Source organism: Amaranthus tricolor, chromosome 7 (assembly GCF_026212465.1).
Source record: "Amaranthus tricolor cultivar Red isolate AtriRed21 chromosome 7, ASM2621246v1, whole genome shotgun sequence".
Lineage (NCBI taxonomy): Eukaryota > Viridiplantae > Streptophyta > Magnoliopsida > Caryophyllales > Amaranthaceae > Amaranthus > Amaranthus tricolor.
In genome coordinates, this window is record NC_080053.1 from 8,709,654 (window position 1) to 8,732,284 (window position 22,631).

Sequence of the window (22,631 nt, forward strand, 5' to 3'; positions counted from 1 at the left end):
TAAGAGAGAGGATAGAAAGGAGAGAATGGTTGGAGCTTTGTATGTTACAAGATCTGGGTTTGTGTTTTCTCTTTTTGTAGAGTTAGGCCGATTTCCCAAGGCCGGTGACAAGGTAGTTCGTCTGAAAGCGAAATCCGAGGTTAGAGATACTGTTGTTGGTGTTAACTATTTAAGTTGTAACAATGGTGCCGATGATGGCAACCGGATCTCGATTTCCATTTCAGGTAAGATTTTTTTTCAATAAATGATAAACGCCGATAAGATAGGCCGATTATAGGTCGTTGAAAAACACCATCGGCTCTGATACCATGAAGAGAATTAAAATGTGGAAATTGGTTTATGAATACTGTTTTACATTAATTTGTAAATTTTGATAACACCGTGTGTTTATACATAAAGCTAAAAATAAAGAAAAGTATAATTACAATATAATATGTTTACTAAAATAATTTTGGAAACATTCTTATTTGCTACAGAAACAAACCACTAGTTAAGACATATCGACAACCCACATATATGCAGAATGCATAAAAAAACCTATCTTTTTCTGATTATTTTTTTTGGGATATAAAATCTAGTCTATATAGATCACTTAGGAACTGGAATAGCCTGAAGTGGCTCAAGTTTTTATAGTGTAATCCCAAACTTTTCTTCCATATTTATCTCTTTTGCACCATTCTCATAAATATACTTCCAATTGAAGGATTTAAAAAGGGTCGCTAACATCAGATGCAACATTCTTTGAGCCAATGGCATACCTGGACATATCCTTCTTCCTGATCCAAAGGGTATAAGCTCAAAATTTCTTCCTTTGATATCTATTTCTCTCTCCAAAAATCTTTTAGGAACAAAGATTTCTTGATTTGACCAAACACTTGATTCACGATTGATTGACCAAATATTTACCCAAATACTTGAGTTTTTGGGTACTAAATAGCCACCTAGTTGAACATCATTTTCGCTCTTATGGGGCACCAAAATTGGAGTTGGTGGATGTAATCTAAATGTTTCTTTCACTACTGCCTAAAGATATGGTAGTTTTGCGATGTCTGATTCTTGCAATTGTTCATGAGTGCCTAGCACTTTGTCCATCTCAATTTGAACTTTTGACATCTTTTCAGGATTGCGTAATAATTCTGTCATAGCCTAATCTAATGTATTACTGGTTGTGTCTGTGCCCGCAACAAATAAATCCTAGAAACCACAAAACATTTGATATACATGCATAAATGAGCAAGTACTATTTCTTACCACATAATAAACTTAAAGAAATTTGGAACTTATAAAATCAAAACTAAAGTCACATATTATATGCCCAAATTATTAGTTGCTTCCAATTATTAGCACTTAAGCCACATAGACGATATTGTTATTTCTATGGTTGTACTCTAAGTTATTTGATGAAATATTTTAAAAAGAATTAAACCAAATCTAATGAAGAATTTAGTTTTTTTAGTATTTCTATTTAAATTGGATTGAAAAACATAACTTTCGATTTAAATTTGATTTTTTTATAAAAAATACCAAAAAGATTGAGCTTTTAAGTGGTTATTATTACAGTTGCAAGTCAAAAGAAAAGAAAAAATAATGGAGTTTTAAAGTGTATTAATAAATAATTCGTTGAAATTTAATTTTTTGTTTAATTTGGATACTTAAACTTTAAAATATTTTTCGATCAAACTTTTGATCATATATTTGAAATTTAGTTTATTGTTATGATTTTAATATTTGATTGAGCTAATTTTATTTTGTGTTTTAACTTGATTTTTCCAAGTTTAATTTAATTTAATTTAGAAAAAGTTTGATTTGGATATTAAGTAAAAAAAAAATGAAATTTAGTATGTAAAACTTCTTGTTTTTATTATTTTTTTTATCAAAATTGAACTAAAAGCAAACATACAGCTCCAATTGTTTTGCTCAAATTTAAATATCTATCCTCATAGGTTCTTTTTTTTTTTTTTTTTTTATTTTTTTTTTTTATGCTAGACATTTGAGTAAAAAGTTAAAAGATATCCACTTCTATCCCCTACGTTGCAAAAAGTCGGATACAATTAGACCTGGGAAAACGGTCGGTCGGTCGGGTTTTGGGTCGGATCAATTTCGGTCGGGTCATTTTCGGGTCGGGTCAGTTTCGGATCAGGTCAGTTTCAGTTCGGATCATTCTGGGTTTCGCGTAGGTTCGGATTGACCCAACGGGTTACCATAAAACATTAGAATATCCAATCGACTAATTCAACATAAAAAAAATCATTAAAATGTCTAAAAAAAATCATTAGAGAAATTACATGTACGATTTTCAAAAAATAGTTGGTATGTCAGGTTCATTTAAGTGCAAGAAAAATAGGGGAATTAATACTTATTTTGAAAGACTTGTAAGATAAGCGCTTTATAAAAGTTATTTTGTTTATTATAATTGTAACGTTAGATAAAAATGACGTTAAAATTATCTTCACAATTTTCATGTTGGAAAGATATACAACTAACTAAGTACTTATTTCGTCTTATAAGATACGCGTTTTATAATTTAGGTAGCGACATTCGTTTTTTGAAAAGCTCATTCAAACGTGCGAAACGTTCGTATAAATTATATTGATTTGCTTACTGAAATGTAGAAGAATTAAAAACTCATTTGACTGATTTAACAATATACATGTATTCAATTAAGATGATTATAACGTCCTGTTTTTAAAGAAAAATAATTACGATGGCTAAAAAGACGTTAAATACGTGTTTTTTGAGATCTATTGATGAGTTTTAGGGTTCAAGTGATATACTCAATATGTTGAGATACTTTGAAAACTAAAATTTTATTTGAAATGAATTCTAACATTGAAATTTCTCTAAAAATTGATATTAAATCTGTCAAAACGGGTCGGTTTCCGGTCGGGTCATTTTCGGTCGGGTAATTATCGGGTCGGTCATGTTTCGGATTAAGTCGCTTTCGGGTCGGTCGGGTTCGGGTTTTGTCGGGTCGGGTCCCGGGTTCATTTTCAGGTCGGATCAAATTTTCCCAAGTCTAGATACAATCAATATTAAAATAAATAAATTCTTACCGTAAGTTATATCGTTGCAATAATTAGTTATAGTTTATCTAATTTTTTATTGAAATAATTATTTAGAATAATCTAAACTTTTTATAATTTTTTCATACCTATTGATTAGCAATGAATAATCTCAACTTTAGAGGGTATTTGTATAGAGTAAACTTAAATACTAATGACTTGTTATAGTAGGTAATTCACCAAAAAATTAAATTGAAAATTAATTTAAAATTAGAGAAAATATTTAAAAATTTATATAAAAAATTCTAAATGTTATAAAAATCAGATTTTTTTGAAATATTTTTTTTCGACATTTTATTTTAATTTATCTTTTTTTATAAGAAAATAAAACTTGTTACAACAAGTCATACTCTAGGAAGATATTCCTCAAAGTTGGAGTTATTCATAGTTAATCAATAGGTGAGATTATTGGAGAAAAATTATGAAAAAATTAGATTGTTCAAGGTAATTTCTTTTGGTTTAAAAAAATAGGAGTATATAAAATGTGTGGATGAGTAACAATAATAAATAAATAAATAAAAGTAAACTCTTTTAAAAATGGAATCGAAAAAATTTAATGAACGAAAAATACAATAAATTTAAAGCCACAGAGAAGAAATAACTTGCTTTTGAGTACTTTCAATACTAAGGTTGTTGGGATGGAATTTGTAGACTCAATTAGGAACGGGAACAGCAACAAGAGGGGGGGGGGGGAATTGTTGTTGTTACTAGTTTAAGCATTTTTGCCCTGTTTTTGCGGAATTGAATAAAATAAATAAAGCTTAAACTTAGAGTGAAATAATTAAAAGAGACTAAAGATTTTTACGTGGAAACCTTCTAAGACTAAATAGAAGGAAAAACCACGACCCTTCGGGATTTCTAAATTCTCCACTATGTTTAAGGCAACTCGTTACAATTACATTAAACATCTTACTTCACTTGAAGCGCATCAACTAGGCCAACTTCTCTCTCAAATTGCTTCATTCAAAGCAACAAACTTAGCTTCACTAAAAGCTAAACTCCACACTAGCTTCACTCAAAGCTATCAAATTCCCCCTTAGACTCACCCGAGTCTAATTACAAGTACTCTCAAAAACCCTTACAAAAAGGATAAAAATTCTCTAAAAATAAAATCAATAAGTTGCACAAGAAAATATTATAAATTAATTGGCATTTTTAAAACAAAATTTTCTTGTAAAAATTCTCCCAAAATTACGTATGATTTAATGGCTCATACTAAGGCAAGTTTTGAAGAACAACCGAGTCCACTATTTATAGAGTCAATTTCCCTAATAAAAAGGAATATTCCAACCATTATTCCTTATCCAAAATAAACATGGAAATAATGTGGATTTTAATATCCAAGGTCATCTACGGTTAGTATCTAAAATAGGTATTAAACTTGACAAATTCAAGCCCACGGTTATTTAAGAATAACCGCTGTTCCCTTTTACTAATAATAGATACTGTTCCCCTTAGCAGCAGTTCCCATATACTAAAATTAGCTGCAGTTCCCTTTTCCAATAATAACCACGGTTTACTTTAGCTAAATTTAGATACGGTTGCCTTTAGCTAATAATAGCGACAGTTACCTATTACTAATATTAGGGACGATTACCTTTAGCTAATAATAGCTAAGACTCAGCTGTTGTTCCTATATTTAGTAAATCCAATATTCACTAAATATAGATCCTAAAATAAAGGCTTATATTTAGAAAATCACGTTAGACATTTTAGAAAATATTTTGCCAATTAACTTTAATAATTTATTAATGCAACAAATTAACTTTAATTAACACATCAACTAAAAATAATAATTAAAATAATAACCAAAATTTTCAGTGGACGTAAGCTGACTCCATTTCAGGAACAGTGCGCTGTCTCCAATTTTCAGTTTTGCTAGAACATCCAACTTGGGAACAGTAGACCTGCTGTCTCCATTTTACATCCCAAGCGATATACTTCTTCTAACATTTTTCGGATCCTTTTGACATGTACATTTCCATGAACCAAGTTAGTAGGTACTATCAACGATCATAATCACGACTGGATATCGACCTGCACACAATCTCTAAAAACATATTTGTTTAAATAAAGTGTAGTCATCATCAAAACTCAAGAGGTCCAACAGAATTGTTAAAAGAATGTTATATTGAAGATGTTGATTTTGGAGAAATATTTGAAAATTTTCATAACAAACCTCAAGGACTTTTTTACATCTTTCATGGATATCTCTTTCGAGGTAATCAATTATGTGTGCCTAGACATAGTGTTAAGGAGACCTTAATTAAGGAATATCATGAGGGAGGACTTGGAGGACATTTTGGGAAAGAAAAGACCATAGCTCTAGTGAGTGAGACCTTTTATTGGCCGAAACTTGCTAAAGATGTCATTCATATTATTAAGAGGTGTGTGCAATGCCTAAAAGCCAAAGCCCACAAAAACTCATGGGAAGATGTGAGCTTAGACTTCATAACCGGACTTCCTAGAACCGCTAACAATAAGGATTCCATTATGGTTGTTGATAGGTTTTCTAAGATGGCCCATTTCATTGCTTGTCATATTACACATGATGTCGTTAACATTGCTAATCTTTACGTTAAGGAAATAGTAAGACTACATGGGATAGCAAGAAGTATGGTAAGTGATAGAGATTCAAAGTTTCTTAGTCATTTTTGGCTTACCTTATGGAAAAAGATGGGAACCAAGCTTAACTTTAGTAGTTCTAGCCACCCCCAAACTGGTGGTAAAATCGAAATAACCAATAGGACCTTAGGAACCTTGTTGCGTGCCCTCATTACTAAGAATCCTAAACAATGGGAACAATTGCTGCCACATGCTGAATTTGCTTATAATCGAGTTCCTAGCAAGACAACCGAGTTTTCTCTTTTCTTTGTAGTTTATAGCCTTAATCCTTTAAAAACTATAGATCTTATGCCTTTTCCTACACGTTTGAAGTTTAGTCATGATGCCTAGTCTAGAGCCAATGAGATTCAAAAGGTGCACAAGCAAGTTGTGGAAAGGATTGAGAAAATGAATGAGAAGGTTAAGGAAAGAGTGGATCAAAAGAGAAAAGAAGTGATTTTTGAAGAAGGCGACTTAGTATGGATTTACTTGAGAAAGGATAGGTTTCCCACACAAAGGAAATCAAAGTTAAGTGCTAGAATTGATGGACCGTTCGAAATTTTGGAAAAAGTAAATGATAATGCTTACAAACTAAGCTACCTAGTAGCTATGGTGTGTCTTCCACTTTCAATGTTGCAGATTTGAGTCCATTTCATGAGGAGGACATGTTACCAAGCTTGAGGTCAAGCTTTTCCAAAGAAGGGGAGGATGATGTAGAATCACCTACATCTAGTTCTCCTGAGCTAGCCAAGATCAATATAATGATACATCAAATGGAAGACGCTCAAATTCAAGGTCCAAAACTGAAGTCCTTTAACTTTGTAGTCATAAACTAAGTCTTCTTTTTTGAGTCGTTTTATTATTTAAGTCTTTTATTTTATTTCGAATATTTGAGTCTTTTTGTTTTCTTTTACAGTAAAAAGTCTTAGAGATGATTAAGCCAGGTTTAGGTTCAAGCTTAATCATGTCTCATGTTTAGTTAGTTGAGTTGTAATTTTTTGTTTTTTTCGCTTGTTGAGTCTTTATATATAAAATCGCTCAAGTGTTATGCGATTAAAACGCATGACTCAAGCAAGCATTCAGCCAAAGATTATCCAAGAAACACACCAAGGACATAAGAAGATATTTGCAAATCAAACAAGAAATCAAGCTAAAGCAATTGTTTCCAAATCAAAAAAATCTGAATTCAACCGTTGGGAAGAAGTCGGCCACAAATTTTGGTTCATTATTACATGAAGATTTCTTCTACAAAAAAAAATCAGCCTAGAAATAATCCCATGAAAGATTATGAAAGATATTAGTTGTCCACTACAAAATAGCCTAATTATTTCCATAGAAGATTGAAAGATGTGACTTGCAAGTGGATTCCTAGCCGTTAAGAAAGAAGCAGCATTTTGATTTTATTTTGCTAATTTTTTTAGTTTGGCTGATTTCCTTTGGTATAAATAGGCTTGTAGTTCATGTAATTAAGGCATTCAACTTGGATAATACAAACACAACCCTTTGAGCAATTTTCCTTGTTCTTATTTGCAATTTACTTTAACTTGGATTAGTTTAAGTAATTTGAAATTCCTATGCTTTTCATTCTTTTGGCTAAAGTTTTAATGTGTTCTTAGGAACCCTTAGATTTGTTTCGTGGTGTATCTGTATCGAAGATACCTTTGGCAAGCCATTTTCAGTTGAGAAATCAACATATTCATTTTATTTTTCCCTTGTTATAAAACCACCAAAATCACAAAAAGAAATTCATTAAAACGAAAACAGCAAACTACATATGCGTATAGCTTAGTTTTGTTTTGAGGCATACCAACCTATATCAACGATGAGGCATGTTACCGAGTTGATGGATGTTGCCTATAATAGGCAATGGTTTCGGACCCGGTGGTAGTGTGGATTTGGTCGTCCATCTTGAGTATATGATGTTGAAGATTATAGGGAGGAAAAATAGTAATGAAAAGGTGTAGTATTCCAGACATTTTTTGTTGGAGATAATGTTTTGGTGTGTGTTTGTTTTTTATTTTAGATGCAAGGTGAGTTTTTTAATTGCTTTATTTATAGATGTGGGGAATGTCGAGCTACTGTATTAAATTTATAGTTGTGTCTTTTATTTTTAAAAATTTTAGGACCCGTCTTATATGAGATCATAGAATTTGTGAAAATTTTATTGTTACTTCATTTTTGTTGATACCATTAATTAGAGTTATTTAAAACACATTTCATGACTCGATATATGGCCGACCATGGAATTGAATTCAATTTAACCCGACTTTAAAACAAATTTATAATAATGTAAAATTCAGTTTGGACACAAGACCCGAAATTAACTCAATAACTCGAATAAACCTCAATACTTCTAGAAACCAACATCATGTTGTCTCATTATTGCGCTATTTAAACTCAATTATTACAATTTTAAAATTAATTATTGTAAGCTAATATTTATTTCATCACGTTACTTGATATGAAATTCATTTGAATTAAAAATACACTTTACGAAAAATTATAGAAAATGAGTAGATGAGATTAAAAAGTACGTAACATATGTAGATAAAATTAAAGAAAAAAAAATTAATCATGACCATAATTTTTTGTTAAGACCGTTTTATAAAAGATAAATTGAAAATAAAAGTATTCAAAATTTCATGAGATTGGATTAAAAAATTGAGGTATTTTGGGTGAGGAAGGGAGTATTCAGTTTCCTTTTGATTGGTGTATTTTAAAAATCATTTTAAGTTCTCTAGCTCTCTAGATTATATTTTCTGGATAGAGGAATCAAAATTCAAAAGCTTCATGGATATAATTTAATTACCAATAACGAAAATATCGTTTGATGGACAATAAAAATTAAATTTTAGCAAGTCTTGTATAAGACCGCCTCACTATAACACGGACTCATACAAGCAGTCCATTAGTAAATAATATAAAAAAACAACGAAAATTGAATTCAAACTTGTTAAAGAAAATTGAAATACTTTAAGCTGACCCAATTGAGGTCGTCTTACGGTGAGACGACCTTAATAAAAAAACGTGCACTATAATAAATCAATCCACTATTTATTTACAACATACATATTATATTTAACTTTTTCTCTAGTAACATTATTTTGAATAAAGAGAAATGGATTTAATAAATTATTTTAAATTGTTATTAATTCAGGCAATGCATATGATTAAGATAGATGTTAATTACTAGCATTTTTTTATTTGAAAACGCTTTTAATTATGAGAAACTCTTTCAAGAATAAGATCAGAATTTTGATAAATTTATTGTGCTTCTACTTGTCATCTTTCAGATTTAAAAAAAATTAGTTGTTAATTTTACAAATAAAACTTTGCCGAAATTTCGTCTATTAGTTAGTGCCCCAGGGACTTCGAACCCTAAATCTGCATTGGCTACTACTTATTTGCTACCAGATGCATTATGTTCACCAATGGTGAATACATTGTTTTTGTTTTTGTTTTTGTTTTACTGTTGAACAGTTTGTATAACGACTAGACTCCAGTGGTAGCCATATGGTCGCTATAGGCCCATAGTGAACGAATGACTACCATTTTAAATAGTTATCATTTTGTTTTTTAAGTGCAATTCTGATAACTTAACCTCACGCAATTTTTATAACAGATTATAACTAAAATTAAAGTGCTAAAGGTATTTGTTTTGAAGAATTTCGAAGGTAGAAATGAGAATTTAAAATTAAAGTTGAAAAATCCCTTAATTATATAAAGGGGATAAGAATTTTGAAATGTTTAAAATTGTGTCATTGTGAGCTAAAGTCCTACAAAGAATGGTTTAGGGGAGAATTGGTATTATTTTTGAGATTAATACATAAAGCTTTTGTGAAATAACATATTTGCTATTAATAAAAAAAAATGAAAAATTGAAAAGATAAAATCTATTTTAACTTTGTATTTAAATAAGCTAAAATTACAACAAACTATTTTACTAAACACAAGTAAAGACTTATTGGTCTAATCTTACGAGGATTGTCAACCTTTAAATTAAGGCAATAAAGTTCCATTCCAATCTTTAGACCAGAAACTATTCCTATGAAATGTATTGGGAGTTGGGAGAGATCCCATTGAATATTTCAAGTTTAACAATTGCAGAGAAATTCTTGCTTTATCTTCCAAAACAGGAAAATGTGAACAAAATATATTTTTTTTCTAAAAGAAGTCCCAAAGTGAGTTTGGGAAAATAGTATTTCCCATAATATGCATCTCCTAATCCGAACCTGAAGAATAACATTGTTCGCTGTTACTAACAATAAACAATTAGTAAACTTTAGTCAAAAATCAGCCCAACAATCACCCAATATTACTAACAGCAAACAATGTCATTTGTCAAGCTTAGACTAAAAAATACCCATTTTGGAAAATAAATTATCTTAAGCTCAATTTAAAAATAAAAAAATAAAAAAAAAAAAAATAAATAAAAAAAAAAACTTATTTTGTTCAAATTTTCCCAAAATAGGCTTTATGAAGTTTTCAGGCTAACTCGAAGCGAAAAACAAATACGCCCTATTATGGATTCCAATGACTTCATCAAGTAGAGAAGGTAACGTAAAAAAAATGTGGTCGAACCTCTGAACTCCATCACCTTCTCTAATTCTATGACAATGGCCTTTTTCTTTTCTTCATTGTATATATAGGTTTTATTTTTGAAATGCTAACAGGACAATGTAACCAAAGTGTATCCAGGCATCCCACATACAAGAGATGTATACCATAAAGCATGATTTCTGCACAGGTCTTCATATTACCCATTTTATATTATATAGACTTGAAAACTGCCTATCTTTCCGCCCAATAAAAAGGAAAACATAGTACAAGTAAAAACAGAATAGTAATATAACAAGAAAATCTATAAATAAATAAGAACTTCAAGAAAAAATGGGCCTAATATCATGTCCTTTTACACCTTTTGTTTCCCTTTTCTTAGTCTCTCCAGATCTTCTTCGGCTTCATTCAACTGTCGTTTCAACTCAGTTACCCTTAATTCCAACTCTTCGATACTTCCTTTTTTGATTGCAGGTTCATATGATACAAGAAAATGCCGTGAAAACGACTTCAATGCTTGCAAGCCAGTCACCTGTAAAACCGGACGTTTCAGTGTTTGCTTAGCATCATGCGGAAGATGTTCAATTTAACTCGATTGTTTCACTGTTCAGTGAGCATGTGCATTAGGCAGCTCATGATTGAATAACTATAAAATCCATGAGTAATATGTAAGCAAGTTCAGTTTTAGTCCAAACTCTAATAATTAGAAAATCCACTTAGATATCTCGTACTACCCTTTCACCCCCTTTCCAGGCGACCCATTAGAAAATCCATAAGGTAGTATTTGGAACATTAGATGCATGGTGTTATCGAATGTGATATATTTTAAGTGTTTACCTCTTCTGGCATCAATGGCAACTTTGTGATGTGGAAGTCTTCATATAACATATAGAACTGATCAATATACCTCTCTTGCATTCTCATTCTTGCTTTCAGCAGCTTTGAGTCAACAACTAAAGCACCAGAATTGAAAGAGCCACAAGTCAATGATTCAATAGTCTCGGAGTTGTGACTAACCCCACAAAAAAAAAGTACATCAGTGAAAAATATACCTTCGTCATCAAATATGACTTGATTGATAATAATATTATGAGTATCAATCTCAAACTTTGCGAGTTCTTGCACCAATCTTTCAGTTTCATATAGAGATAAGAACTCAGGAATGCACACACACACAAAGGTTGTCAAATCCTGCAATACCAGCAGCACAAGCATCATGAGCATGAAAATACAAAGATTAGACAAATCCAAAACAACCGCCTCCTGATTTTGATTTATGTGATAAATGAGAACTAAAATTAATTATTTATTTTTAGCTTTTTCATTGTAAATGGAAAAGTTGTCATATTTTTTAAAAAAATACCAAATATTTCTTATCTTATATGTCAAAAAACCACCAAACTTTAAATACATCTCAAACCACTATTGATAGAGCGGATTCTGCCTTCCAACCACCATGTGTCCACCATCACACCACCACCACCAAGAAACTAGAATTCAGAAATTTTTCTCTCCGCTCTATTTTTCTGTCCTCTAGTATTCGCTTTCCATCATCAATCCACCTTCATATACATCTTGATCTTCAATACATAAATCATCTTCATCTTTCACCCACCTTTCAAATGTCATAATCAGTCCATCTTCATTTTTCTTCTTTAAATCCACCTTAAAAAACACAATAACTCTTCACACAAGAAGCAAACAATAAAGGTACAGTGACAAGTTTTGGCAAAATGTATAAATTTTAAAGAGAGGCGACAAATCAGGTTTTGTGTTCACGTTCGGTGTAGGATAAAAACCTCAACCTTATCACCTAACAACCATGGCAAGGAGCTATCAAGTTCAGAAAATCTCAAAGAATCAACAGACGCAACAAGACTAGCCTACACAACCTTTGAGTTTAAAGAATGCAAAGACAGCAAAGACGTCAAAAGAGCTACAAGGTTTTTGTGCTATGGAGATTGAAGACCCAGATAGGTCTGAGCGATCTGATGGAGAAATCTTGTCACCAAGATCATCTTCAAAGGTGATTGAGCAACATTCAAGGGTAATGGAGCAGATCTCGACATGGTTGGATGCTATAATGGACCAAAATCAGAGTAATGTCTAGAGGCAAAAAATAACCAAATCAACATCTGATGTTCCTCCAAGTGTGCAATTAGATCCTATCACTTCAAATCCAGAACAGGAAATCAATTCCGTAAATGGTTAACCTGTTATAGAATTACACAGCATACAACGGTAGATTGATTATCATTGATAGTTCTCAGTTCTGTTTTGATTTTGGGAACATGAAGAGTTGAAGTTAAAGATGAAGAATTGCATGTAGGTTGAAGACAAGAACAAAGATATGATTTAGGAAAAGAAGATGGAGGTTAAGGTGGATCGATGTTGAAAAGGGGAAAGTAGAGGAAAGAGAAAAAGAGGAGAGGCAAATGTGAATTCTGGTAGCTTACTAGTAATAGAGAGGTGGTCAATGGGCGGTGCTGGACATGGCCGTTAAAATTAAAAGGCCAAATACTGACATTTGATCATGTTTCTCAATGGTGCGTTAAAAAAAAAAAAAAAAAAAGGTAAGCAAGAAAGGTAAAGTTCAACAAATGTTATACGAAGTGAATACACCCTACGTTGTAGACCTGTAACTGTGTTAGTAGCAGGAACTGGGGTTGGGCAATCCAAAGTCTGAATTTTGGGCCCAAAAGGTCATTCCACTAAACAGCAAACATGAAATCACATGACATAGGACAAGGATTGCAGCAGATTCTGATAAGCACAACACAATAACTTAGAGAAACGAAACATCGTGAACAGGAGGGCTTACTGGATCCCTGAATTGCTGGTTCACTTGCTCGATTACGTCTTTCATGCCCTCAAGCCTGCCAAGGATTGCATCTTCTCCAAAGTCATCTTCAACACCAAAGAGACGAGTCATCTAGAAAAGATTCAACAATTTGGTTACTTACTAATAAATGTAGGCCTATGACTGTCACATCATTAAAGCTAAAATTTAATTCGTGCTGTGTTACCAGAAAAATCACAAAAAAATTGTAGCATCCATTAGCAGAAAGGGAGCAGGAAAAGACCTATGAGAAATTACATGAACAGAACTAAATTTAACATGGAGGCTGGGAGACAAATCAAGTGCTTGGAAACTCTTTCCATGTAAAATCATCATAGAATAAAGAATAGTTAACATAGAACTTTAAAGAACTTATCATACCATACCATTATCCCCTAACCAATTCCAAGAAATAGAAGTTTTCATAATATTACAATTTACACCTAACATGACAAAAAGAAAGGAAAAAACTAGTAAGCCATTAATTATAGGGGCTGTAGGATTTTAAAGGTACAGGTAATCAAGACCCTTATTTCCCTAATGTAGAAGCCAGAAGGTGATACTTTTTCGGAAATTGCCAATCCAAGTTCCAGCCTCCTCCAAAAGGTTTCATACTTTCATATGACCTTCACAAATCCTCTACACCATAACAAACCTTGACCACAACCACCACCAGTCTCCGGACAACTGTTACCTGATTTTCCATCAAACTCGCTATCCATGATTCGTTTTCTCAATTTACAACTTACTGGAGGGTTAACAAATTAGACAATACTGTCCTAGACCTCACCAACACCTCAGCTCATTCTCATTACTGCAGGGCATCAGATATCAAACTTACAGGGGGCATCAGATATCAACCACAGGCTCAAAGAGGTTGAAAATCCCCACTGAATACAGGTTCAAAAAGAAAGAGTAAATTAGCACCATCCTGACCTTCGCCAGGAATTTCAAGGCCACTGTAGAGTTCTTTTAGCAGGCTAAGGGACAGAAACCATAAAGAGGAAACAGAAAGAGGGGCATTGATTTTTACCTTTTCTATTACGTATAAACCAACAATGCCACATGAGTATACAAGTGGTCAACTTGCTATGGCATTAATGTCTCTAAAATTTGTCAAATAGCACTCCACATCTTACTTATAAATGGCGCAAGGCGCTCTAAAGTGCTAAGGGTCCATAGAGCCCTAGGTTCTAGGCATTAGATTTTTGAGTTCAAGGCAACCAAGAACCAGAAAAAAAAAAAATGAAAAACACCCGGTATGACCCAGGAAAAAAAACTAGAAAAAGAAGAACATAGAAGAGAAGAGAAAAAGGTGAAAAAGAAAAGAGAGGACAAGAGGAGACAAATACAGATGAAAAAGAAGAGAAGAGAAGAGATTAGAATAGTAGATGAGAAAAAAAAGGAAAAAGAAGAGAAAACAAAACAAAACAAATGTGGTAAGTGCACACATCAAATGAGCTTTTGAAGCAAATACCATAAAGAGCTCTCGGGTGCTTGGCCTTTCGGCGGCGGCGGCGCTATGAAGCACCCAAAGGGGCTCGTCTTAAGGAATGACCTCGCCTAGCCCAATCAAGGCATACAACCCATCACCTACCCAAGGCGCTACATTTGTGCACTATTGGGAAAGCTTTTAAAAAAAGGCTTCACGTAGCTCTAGGACTACCAAAAATGGAGTTCATGAATTCACATTGTTATCCATGCCATAGTAACCCTGCTCCTTGTCACCCCACAAAAAAAATTTGCACGTGTATTGATATGCATGTCTGGTACACGATCAAACACACAAGACAAAACTTGAGCTAGGCTTGTCTAGAAAACTTCTTCATTCTTCTAGAGCTATGCCCCACCAGCGGTTAGGGTAAAGGCAGCAACAGATGGTCATGTTACTATCTGGGCCAAATTAGATCAAAGCTCCTAAGAGCCAAATTGAACCTTAAGTTTTTTGTTCAACAAATAATCTTGGGAATCAAGTCCTTAACCAAGGAAACTGAACTTAAATATCACAAAGAAGAACATCAAAAAATCAGCATCATATCAATTAACACCCTTTAACATGAATCATATAGAATCAAAATGGAAACTGGCCCAGATAGAACATTATGAAATACCAAGCTATCAACATTCAATAGTGAAAATTGCACCTATTTTTCCTCAAACAAATGAGATAAGCCCACAAACTTTAAGTAGAAAAAAAGACCATAAGATGTCAAGAAGCCATACCTGACTTAACAAGCCCCCAAATTTATTTTTCAAGGTCATCATTTTTGATAGCCCCTTTTCTAAAGTGGAAGGGAATTGCAAAAGACGAAGTGTATGCCCTGTGGGAGCTGTATCAAACACTATGACTGAGTAATCCATTGTTTGAACCAATCTGCAAAACAAAAAGAGTGCAAATATTATCAACTACGCGGTGCATCCAGGAAAAAACATATACACTATCATTATATAGTTGGTACAGCTTAAACATAGAAGAAAAATGACTTGTTTGATGAGGAAGATTGTTTTGCAGGCAATCTGGTGGTTTCAAGTGTATAATTGGAGTCAAGAATTAGCTTCTGAATTCTAAATGTCACTCAACTTTCCCTGATAAACTTACTTCATGATGGATAAATGGCAAGAGCTTTTTTTCCTTGCCCCTTTGCATTCTTGTACAAGGCACGATCAAATACATCTCATACATTCATAGAAATAAATACATACACAGCATATCTAAACAAAAAATGGCTAAAAATGCCATGTCTAGTGGAAGATAGAAAGAAAATGATGATGTTTATTATAGAAACTGAAAAGGTTAATGAAAAAGTAAGTAAAAAAGCTCAAATACGTATAGAATATTAGTTCAATCGGGTGATTCATGATAATCCTTTCTCTCCCTGCTTTCTTGTATTTACAAGTCCATTTTTTCCTTCTGCGCTAATAACTTTTGTCTCTCAAAAAAGCCAATTCCTAAATGATTACATCTTTAAATTCCCACTTAAACCCCAGCCCTCTTCTGCAAATGTCACCTCCAAAGCTCCAAAGACACTTCTATGTACTAACAATGTTATGATATGGATCCTAATGTGCCCTCTGATTATAAACCAATCCTTGTATCCTAATCTCTAAGACAAACACTCAAGCAAGCAAGTAAAACTCCCTTGATATTCTTCTCTTTCTCCACAGTTAAATGTCTTACTTTATGACGAATAGAGGAACATCAGCAAGAATAGAATGATACATACAGAATAGAATGATCTAGAATTTCATGATTATTTTAAAATAAACAGAATAAATAAATTAAAATATCTTATTATGAAAAATAATCAGCCACATGGCAAATTACCCATCATTCACAGAAAAAAAAAATCTTTGTCCTTTTTCTGGTGTGATAAAAGAGGATTTCAAAGACAAACAGAAAATTGATAAAATAACAGAGCAAATTTCTTAAAGAACGAAAAAGAAAGTCCATTGGTAGACAAAAATCCTCCTAAAACTCCCCCTTGGAGAACACACCCGCAAGCCAACTTAATCAACAGACTTAAGCTGGGGCTCATGAATATAGCTACGTTAAATTTTCATTTAGCCACTAATCATATTGAAGCTAACCACCTCTCTGAAATCTATTTCACTAGCAAAAGGCGTTGCCCTTCATGTACGATCTTCATTCAAGCGTGTCCAGCAAATACATTCACATCCACTTGATGAAAACAAGCTTCGTTTTCACATCCCAAATCCAAGTCCTCCTTTTTACTTTGTAATTACTATTTTGACATGTTCAAGTCATAGTTAACCAGAACAAAAACTTGGCTCGTTACGCAAGATGGGAAGGGAAACACGGAACACAACCAAAAGTGTCTCAGAAACTATTGGATGAGAGATAATCTATGTATAGAACATAAAATTTAATTACAAATGAAAATAGAATTGATGTTTTTTTATTCCCTTCAACTTCTTCAGGTTTTATTTCTCTTTTTTCCTTCCTTGTCTCTTTTTCAATCCATAAATAGAGGTCACATAACCTTAAACAATAGGCCTCTAAATCTTTAGTTTTAAAAGGCATGAAGCGCAGGCACTAAAGGTCCTAGGATCAAGTGACGACTTCAGTCATTGTGAGGTGCCCCAAAACTCGTGAGAAAAAGAAAAGGAATTGAAATTTCCAAACAAAAGCAGGAAAAACATTGAAGAGAAATAAAAAAGCTAAAAAAAGAAAACATACTTAGTGAGTGTCATCAATTAGGCTCCTTCGAAGCCTAAAACCAAAAGCCAAAAGGCCTTTGAGGTACTCAACTTAGGTGCTACAAAGTGCTCTAAGGCACCCGTCTTATGAAACTCACTCGTCTAGCCCTATCAAAGCACACAAACTATTGCCTCTCAACTGAGGATGCAAAACTAGTTACGATCGTGGTAACAAAACAGTGATGATGTGTTGCAGTTACTGTAACGCAAATATTGGTCGAAATTACAAGCTAACCTTGATACGATCCAACGCGCAGTTTTTTAACACCTATACAATTTGGGAAATTTCAGTTCGCCTTTTTAGAAAGCTTTACAAAGCGGTTAATGCGATGAGATGTGGCCTTATTTTTGCACTATATAGCGCCTAGGCGAGCTTTTTAAAACAAAGGCTTCATTGCGCGATTTGGGTCATGTTTCATTGGTGATATGGGGTGGACGTCTTTCCAGGTTTTCTATAGTCCCATTGGTTACACTTAATGTCTGGAAAGATGCATATTTCCCAAACGTCTTTCACTATTCTCTACTTACAAGATGCTAGTGTACTAATGGGTAAATCTTACTCATATAACTCAGCCCTCAACAATTGTTAAACTCTCCAAGACAAAAAAATTTGGGCCAAAAGGAGCCACTTTAAGTGCCAATGCCAATGGCCCCAGAAAGCCACTTTCAAAACACTGATAATATGGTAATTGGTAAAATATGTGGTCAATAAAAATATGACAACATTCCTGTTTCTATTCCAACTTGAAAAATAAAACCTCACTTTGTCACTTACCTTGAAAGATTTGATAAAGTATCTTCAACTTACAACAAACTATGCAACAATAGGATATACCGAACTTGTTCTTCAGGGTCTGAAAGGCTATATAACACCTCTTATCTTCACTAGACATGAGCAATAGTAAAAGTCAACTCGCATCATAATTGAAATCATAACTGCTAAAGCAGAAACTAGTACGACTCCTAAAGCTTTTGCTTTACACATGCATTCTCTATTTCCAAGATATGACCAAGTACGTTGGGAGTTGGAAAACACAAATTTGACCTTCATTAGTGCCTAAATTTTTTAAAACTGAAAAGTTACGAATAAACAAAATGTACACCTATACCAAAAGGAATCTTGTTCATAACTATCTTTATTGCAGCAAGATCAAATATAAACCATACAAATAATCAAACACAAAGCGGCCTACAATAGAATTTAAAATCAGGAAAAATTATCTTACTTCAGCATTTCTGCAAAACTCATGGCTTCATCAATTCCAGGGATTGCATTTGCCAGCTCTGATACAAAATTATCAGGCCCTTCACCAGAAAGATCTTCATTTTCTACAGACGGATCCACTTCCTGCATGTAAACATAATTTGACATTTGACAACATTGAATTCCAACAAATACCCTGCTCATAGTTTTCTATAGGCCGCGATCCACTGGGTATGGTGATGACGATGAATTCCAACAAATATAAACAATTAAACTGTTACTTTCGTACATACAAAAAAATGTTTTTACTATGGTTTTAGACAGCATATAAACCCAGTATAACATTCACATCTTCCCCTTCAATCCACTTCTTACAATGAGGAATAAGTCTACATCTAAAAAGGTGAAGAAACCAAATGACATGGAAGTACTACTAATAAAATAACAAGGCCACTAATAAAAGTCTATAACAAATTGCTGGAAGAAACTTTACTAAACTTCGGCCATGAAAAAGCAATTTAATAAAACCTAAATCAACCTACTTGCATTTCCACCCAATATAACCAAACAAGCAAGCAAGAAGTCAACCTTAACGACTAATCATCTCTCATCAATTCAAACCAATCAAACTATATTTAAATTCCCATATAGATGTTATACGCGAAAAAAAAAAAGAAAAAAAAAACGTTCTATAATACCCATATATAAGATCAAATTAGAAATTACACCCAAAAAAATATAGCAAATTGATAAGAACAAGAAACATCTCTAACCAAAAAATGCAATAAAAGGACTGAAATTTACCATTGCAAAGAGATTGGTGAAGCCATTAACAAGGGTTGGAGTCTTTGTAAAACGTTGTTGAAAAGCATCACTAAGATTGTGGGCCGGATCAGTTGAGATAATAAGAACAGATTGTCTCACGCTTGCAAGTAGAATTGCAAGAATGGAGCTACAAGTTGTTTTACCAACACCTCCTTTCCCTCCTACAAAAACCCATTTTAGGGTATCTTGGTCTAGAATGTTCTTCAATGTTCCTTCTGGTATTTCCTCAGATAATTCCTGATCTGATGCCATTGAAAAGATCCAAGCTTTCTCTCTACTACCGGTTTATTACCACTAAAAATTAGGGATTTGTAAAACTGGGGATTCAAATTTGTGGGATTCCAGAAGAAGAGAGAGAAAGAGTGGGTGAAAAGTTGAAACTATTTCATGGGATTTATAAAACAAACAAGAAGAAGAGAAGTTCCTCAAACGAAATTCTTGTTTTCTTCTACAAAAAGGATGTGAAATTTAATGCTGGGTTTTTGGAAGAGGGTAGTTATTTGTGATTAATCGGAGATTTAGGGTTCCTTTGGTAAATGGGGATGAATGATATATTTTGGAATCTGGAAATGAAATTTGATTGAAAACTTACGGTTGAGAGTTTGAGACTATCAATTTTACACTTTGTTTTGATTTAGTAAGAGATAAAAATTAGGGGATCTAAAAAATATACTGCTTGAAAAATCTGATTCGGAATATCCGGTATCCAATTTTTAAAATCGGCTAAATTACCCGGTTTATCAAATTCGGATAATTCGGGTCGGATACCCGGTTTTAAAACCGGGTATTCGGATCGGATACGGATTGCGATGTTTGGGAAACCAGGTACCCGGTATCCGGTTTGTATTTTTTTTTATATATATTATTATTTTGCAAAACCCTAAATCTACCTTGGGCGTATCCCGTCTTCATTGATTCATTCTTGTTGGCTGTTGCTTGCCTTCAGTTCTTCTTCTTCAATCTCTTTCACGCCGTCATCTTTCAATCTTCAGTTCTTCATCTTCTTTAATTTTCAGTTCTTCACGCCGTCATCTTGCTTCTTCTTCACCATTCACGTTGAGACGTCATCTTCTTCTTCTTCAGTTAATTAATTAGGTAAGTTTCTTTTTCTTCTTGTGCCTTTCGTCTCTGTCTTATTCCCCATTTTTTTATTTTCATTTCAGTTTTTATTTTCTCAATTCTTCCATTATTTCTTTAATGGTGACATAATTGTAATTTTTTTTAACTGATATCTGAGTGAGGATTGAAGTCATCTGCAAGTTCTCTCTCCGATCTTGCTATCATCTGTCAGTATAGGTTTTTATTTTAGTAAATTTTTTAAACAAAATTGGCGAGTTTGGCTAAGTTTGAGATGTTGGGTTTTGGCTACAATTGGAGGTTTTATGCATGCTTAATTCGATTAAGTTGGCTAAAAGTTAGAATTTAGATTTTGCATATATTTAATTGTAAAGACAATAGTGCACTTTTTTTTTTCTTTTTAGCAATTCTTATTTTTCTTATAGAATTTGATGAATTTGATGGATTGTTGGTGTAGGTCTCATAAATTGATTTCCCATGAGCAAATAGCTGCCTGCTGTATAATCAGACATTGGGAACAAAATTTTTAGTAATTTTACCAATTCTTGTTTTGTCTTTGTATTTTCTAGCTCACAGCTTGCTGCTTTTTCAATGTCTAGATTAGCTTTTAGTTAAGTCCTATTGATCTTAGTTTTTTAATAGTTAGATCTTAGATGTGTAACTTTATGAGTTTATAGAATTATGGTTGTATTTCAATTAACTAATGGTAATATTTTAATAGTTTATGACTAATTAAGTTAAGTATTTATAGAGATTTAGTATTTGAATTATATATAAAAAAATGTTAAAAGAAAAAAAAAGTTTTTAACAAAACCGGGTATCCGGTATCCGACCCGGACTCCGAGTACCCGGTTTAACCGGGTCGGATCCGGAATAGAATTTTAAGTATCCGAAATATCCGATTTTGAACACCCCTAATAAAAATAGATCTAAACTATATACTACTGTTGGGATAAAATATTCCCTCTATGTGAATGTCAGAATGTGCCAAGTCATTTGGTCAAAGGTCAAGATTAGATGGTCAAGGTGAAGATCCAAGTCATGGCCGAAGTCGAGGTGGAAAATTTGAAATAGATAAGTGATTTCATCTAAAAAAAATGCATGTAATAAGATACTTTTAAATTTAATTCCATTTATTAGCGTGAAATTTCTAAGTCATATTGTCAATATATATTCGCAGTTAGTAACTGCAAACATGTGTATTAATCAAATAAAAGACTAAGTAGTTTTTCGCACTTAGTAACTGCGAACTGAATGTTTGACTTTTTTTTTTTTACCAGAATGCCTGTTCGCAACTACTACTGCAAACCAACTCAAGGCTAAATACAGTAGCTACAAGGTTCAAGTATATATAGAGGCTTGATGAACGGCTAGTTTGAATAGTTAACAACTAGTTTGACCACAAGCCACAAGAAAAAAGTCAAAAAAAGACAACAGAGTTCGCAGTTACTAACTGCGAACAAAGTGAAACTAGTCAAAAAAGTCAAGGGGCCTGTTTGCAGTTAGTAACTGCGAACAAGGGTTTGACCATGTTTGACCATGGATCCCCTTTGTTCGCAGTTACTAATTGCCAACAGACTCCTTGACTTTTTTTGACCTTTGCTCTTTGTTCGTAGTTAGTAAGTGCGAACTAATCCAAACCTAAATTTGGGGAGTCAGACGCTTATAAATGGAAATAAGTTTAAAATTATCTTATTCCATGCTTTTTTTGATAATTAATCTTATTCATTTCAAATTTTCGTCGAGGTGAAGGTCAAAAATTTCAAACAGTCGATCATATGTGAGATCTTCTCAGTATGAATTGAATAACCCAATCAGCCCAAAAATAGTTTTCCTTCAATATGCAAATCAATACTTGATCTATTTAAGTTCATAATTGATACATTTTAGTTAAAAATTGATTTTTCAATTGATTATTTTAAGGTCTAAATAGATCATTTTTAAATCAAAATTGATGTTTTTTATAACAAAGTAGTCATGAGCTTTTGATCATTTTCAAGAAACATTTATTTAATGCCGGTCAAACTTCTAAGCCACACAATGGAATTTTGGGAAAAAGTGATAGAGGAGAGAATTAGACAGGAAATGGTGATTAGAGAGAACCAATTTGGTTTTATGCCGGGAAGGTCAACCATTGAGGCAATTCATGTTTTGAGGAGACTGATGGAGAAATATAGAGAACAAAAGAAAGATCTACATATGGTGTTCATTGACTTGGAGAAAGCGTATGATAGCATACCACGAC

The 22,631-nt window shown here is 33.0% G+C and overlaps 1 protein-coding gene and 1 pseudogene across 1 annotated transcript; both read right to left on the minus strand.

The window, feature by feature from the left end:
- Positions 1–588: 588 nt before the first annotated feature.
- Positions 589–7,641, minus strand: LOC130818457 (cytochrome P450 76AD1-like; annotated as a pseudogene).
- Positions 7,642–10,165: 2,524 nt separating this feature from the next.
- Positions 10,166–19,903, minus strand: LOC130817648 (ATPase GET3A-like). The gene is made up of 7 exons (XM_057683480.1): positions 19,289–19,903; positions 18,507–18,628; positions 15,286–15,436; positions 13,045–13,155; positions 11,276–11,414; positions 11,061–11,176; positions 10,166–10,755 (listed from the first exon to the last, which is right to left on the minus strand). The coding sequence occupies exons 1-7, from the start codon at positions 19,559–19,561 to the stop codon at positions 10,579–10,581; spliced, it is 1,089 nt and encodes a 362-aa protein (XP_057539463.1). The 5' UTR covers positions 19,562–19,903; the 3' UTR covers positions 10,166–10,578.
- Between the last annotated feature and the right edge of the window lie 2,728 nt (positions 19,904–22,631).

Bases quoted from the DNA above. Each gene is read 5' to 3' on its own strand.
- LOC130817648 (XM_057683480.1), bottom strand. From the start codon at position 19,561: ATGGCATCAGATCAGGAATTATCTGAGGAAATACCAGAAGGAACATTG. The intron at 18,629-19,288 runs GTAAATTTCAGT...GTTTACATGCAG, and splicing joins TCACCAATCTCTTTGCAATG to GAAGTGGATCCGTCTGTAGA. The intron at 15,437-18,506 runs GTAAGATAATTT...TTTGTTTTGCAG, and splicing joins AGTTTTGCAGAAATGCTGAA to ATTGGTTCAAACAATGGATT.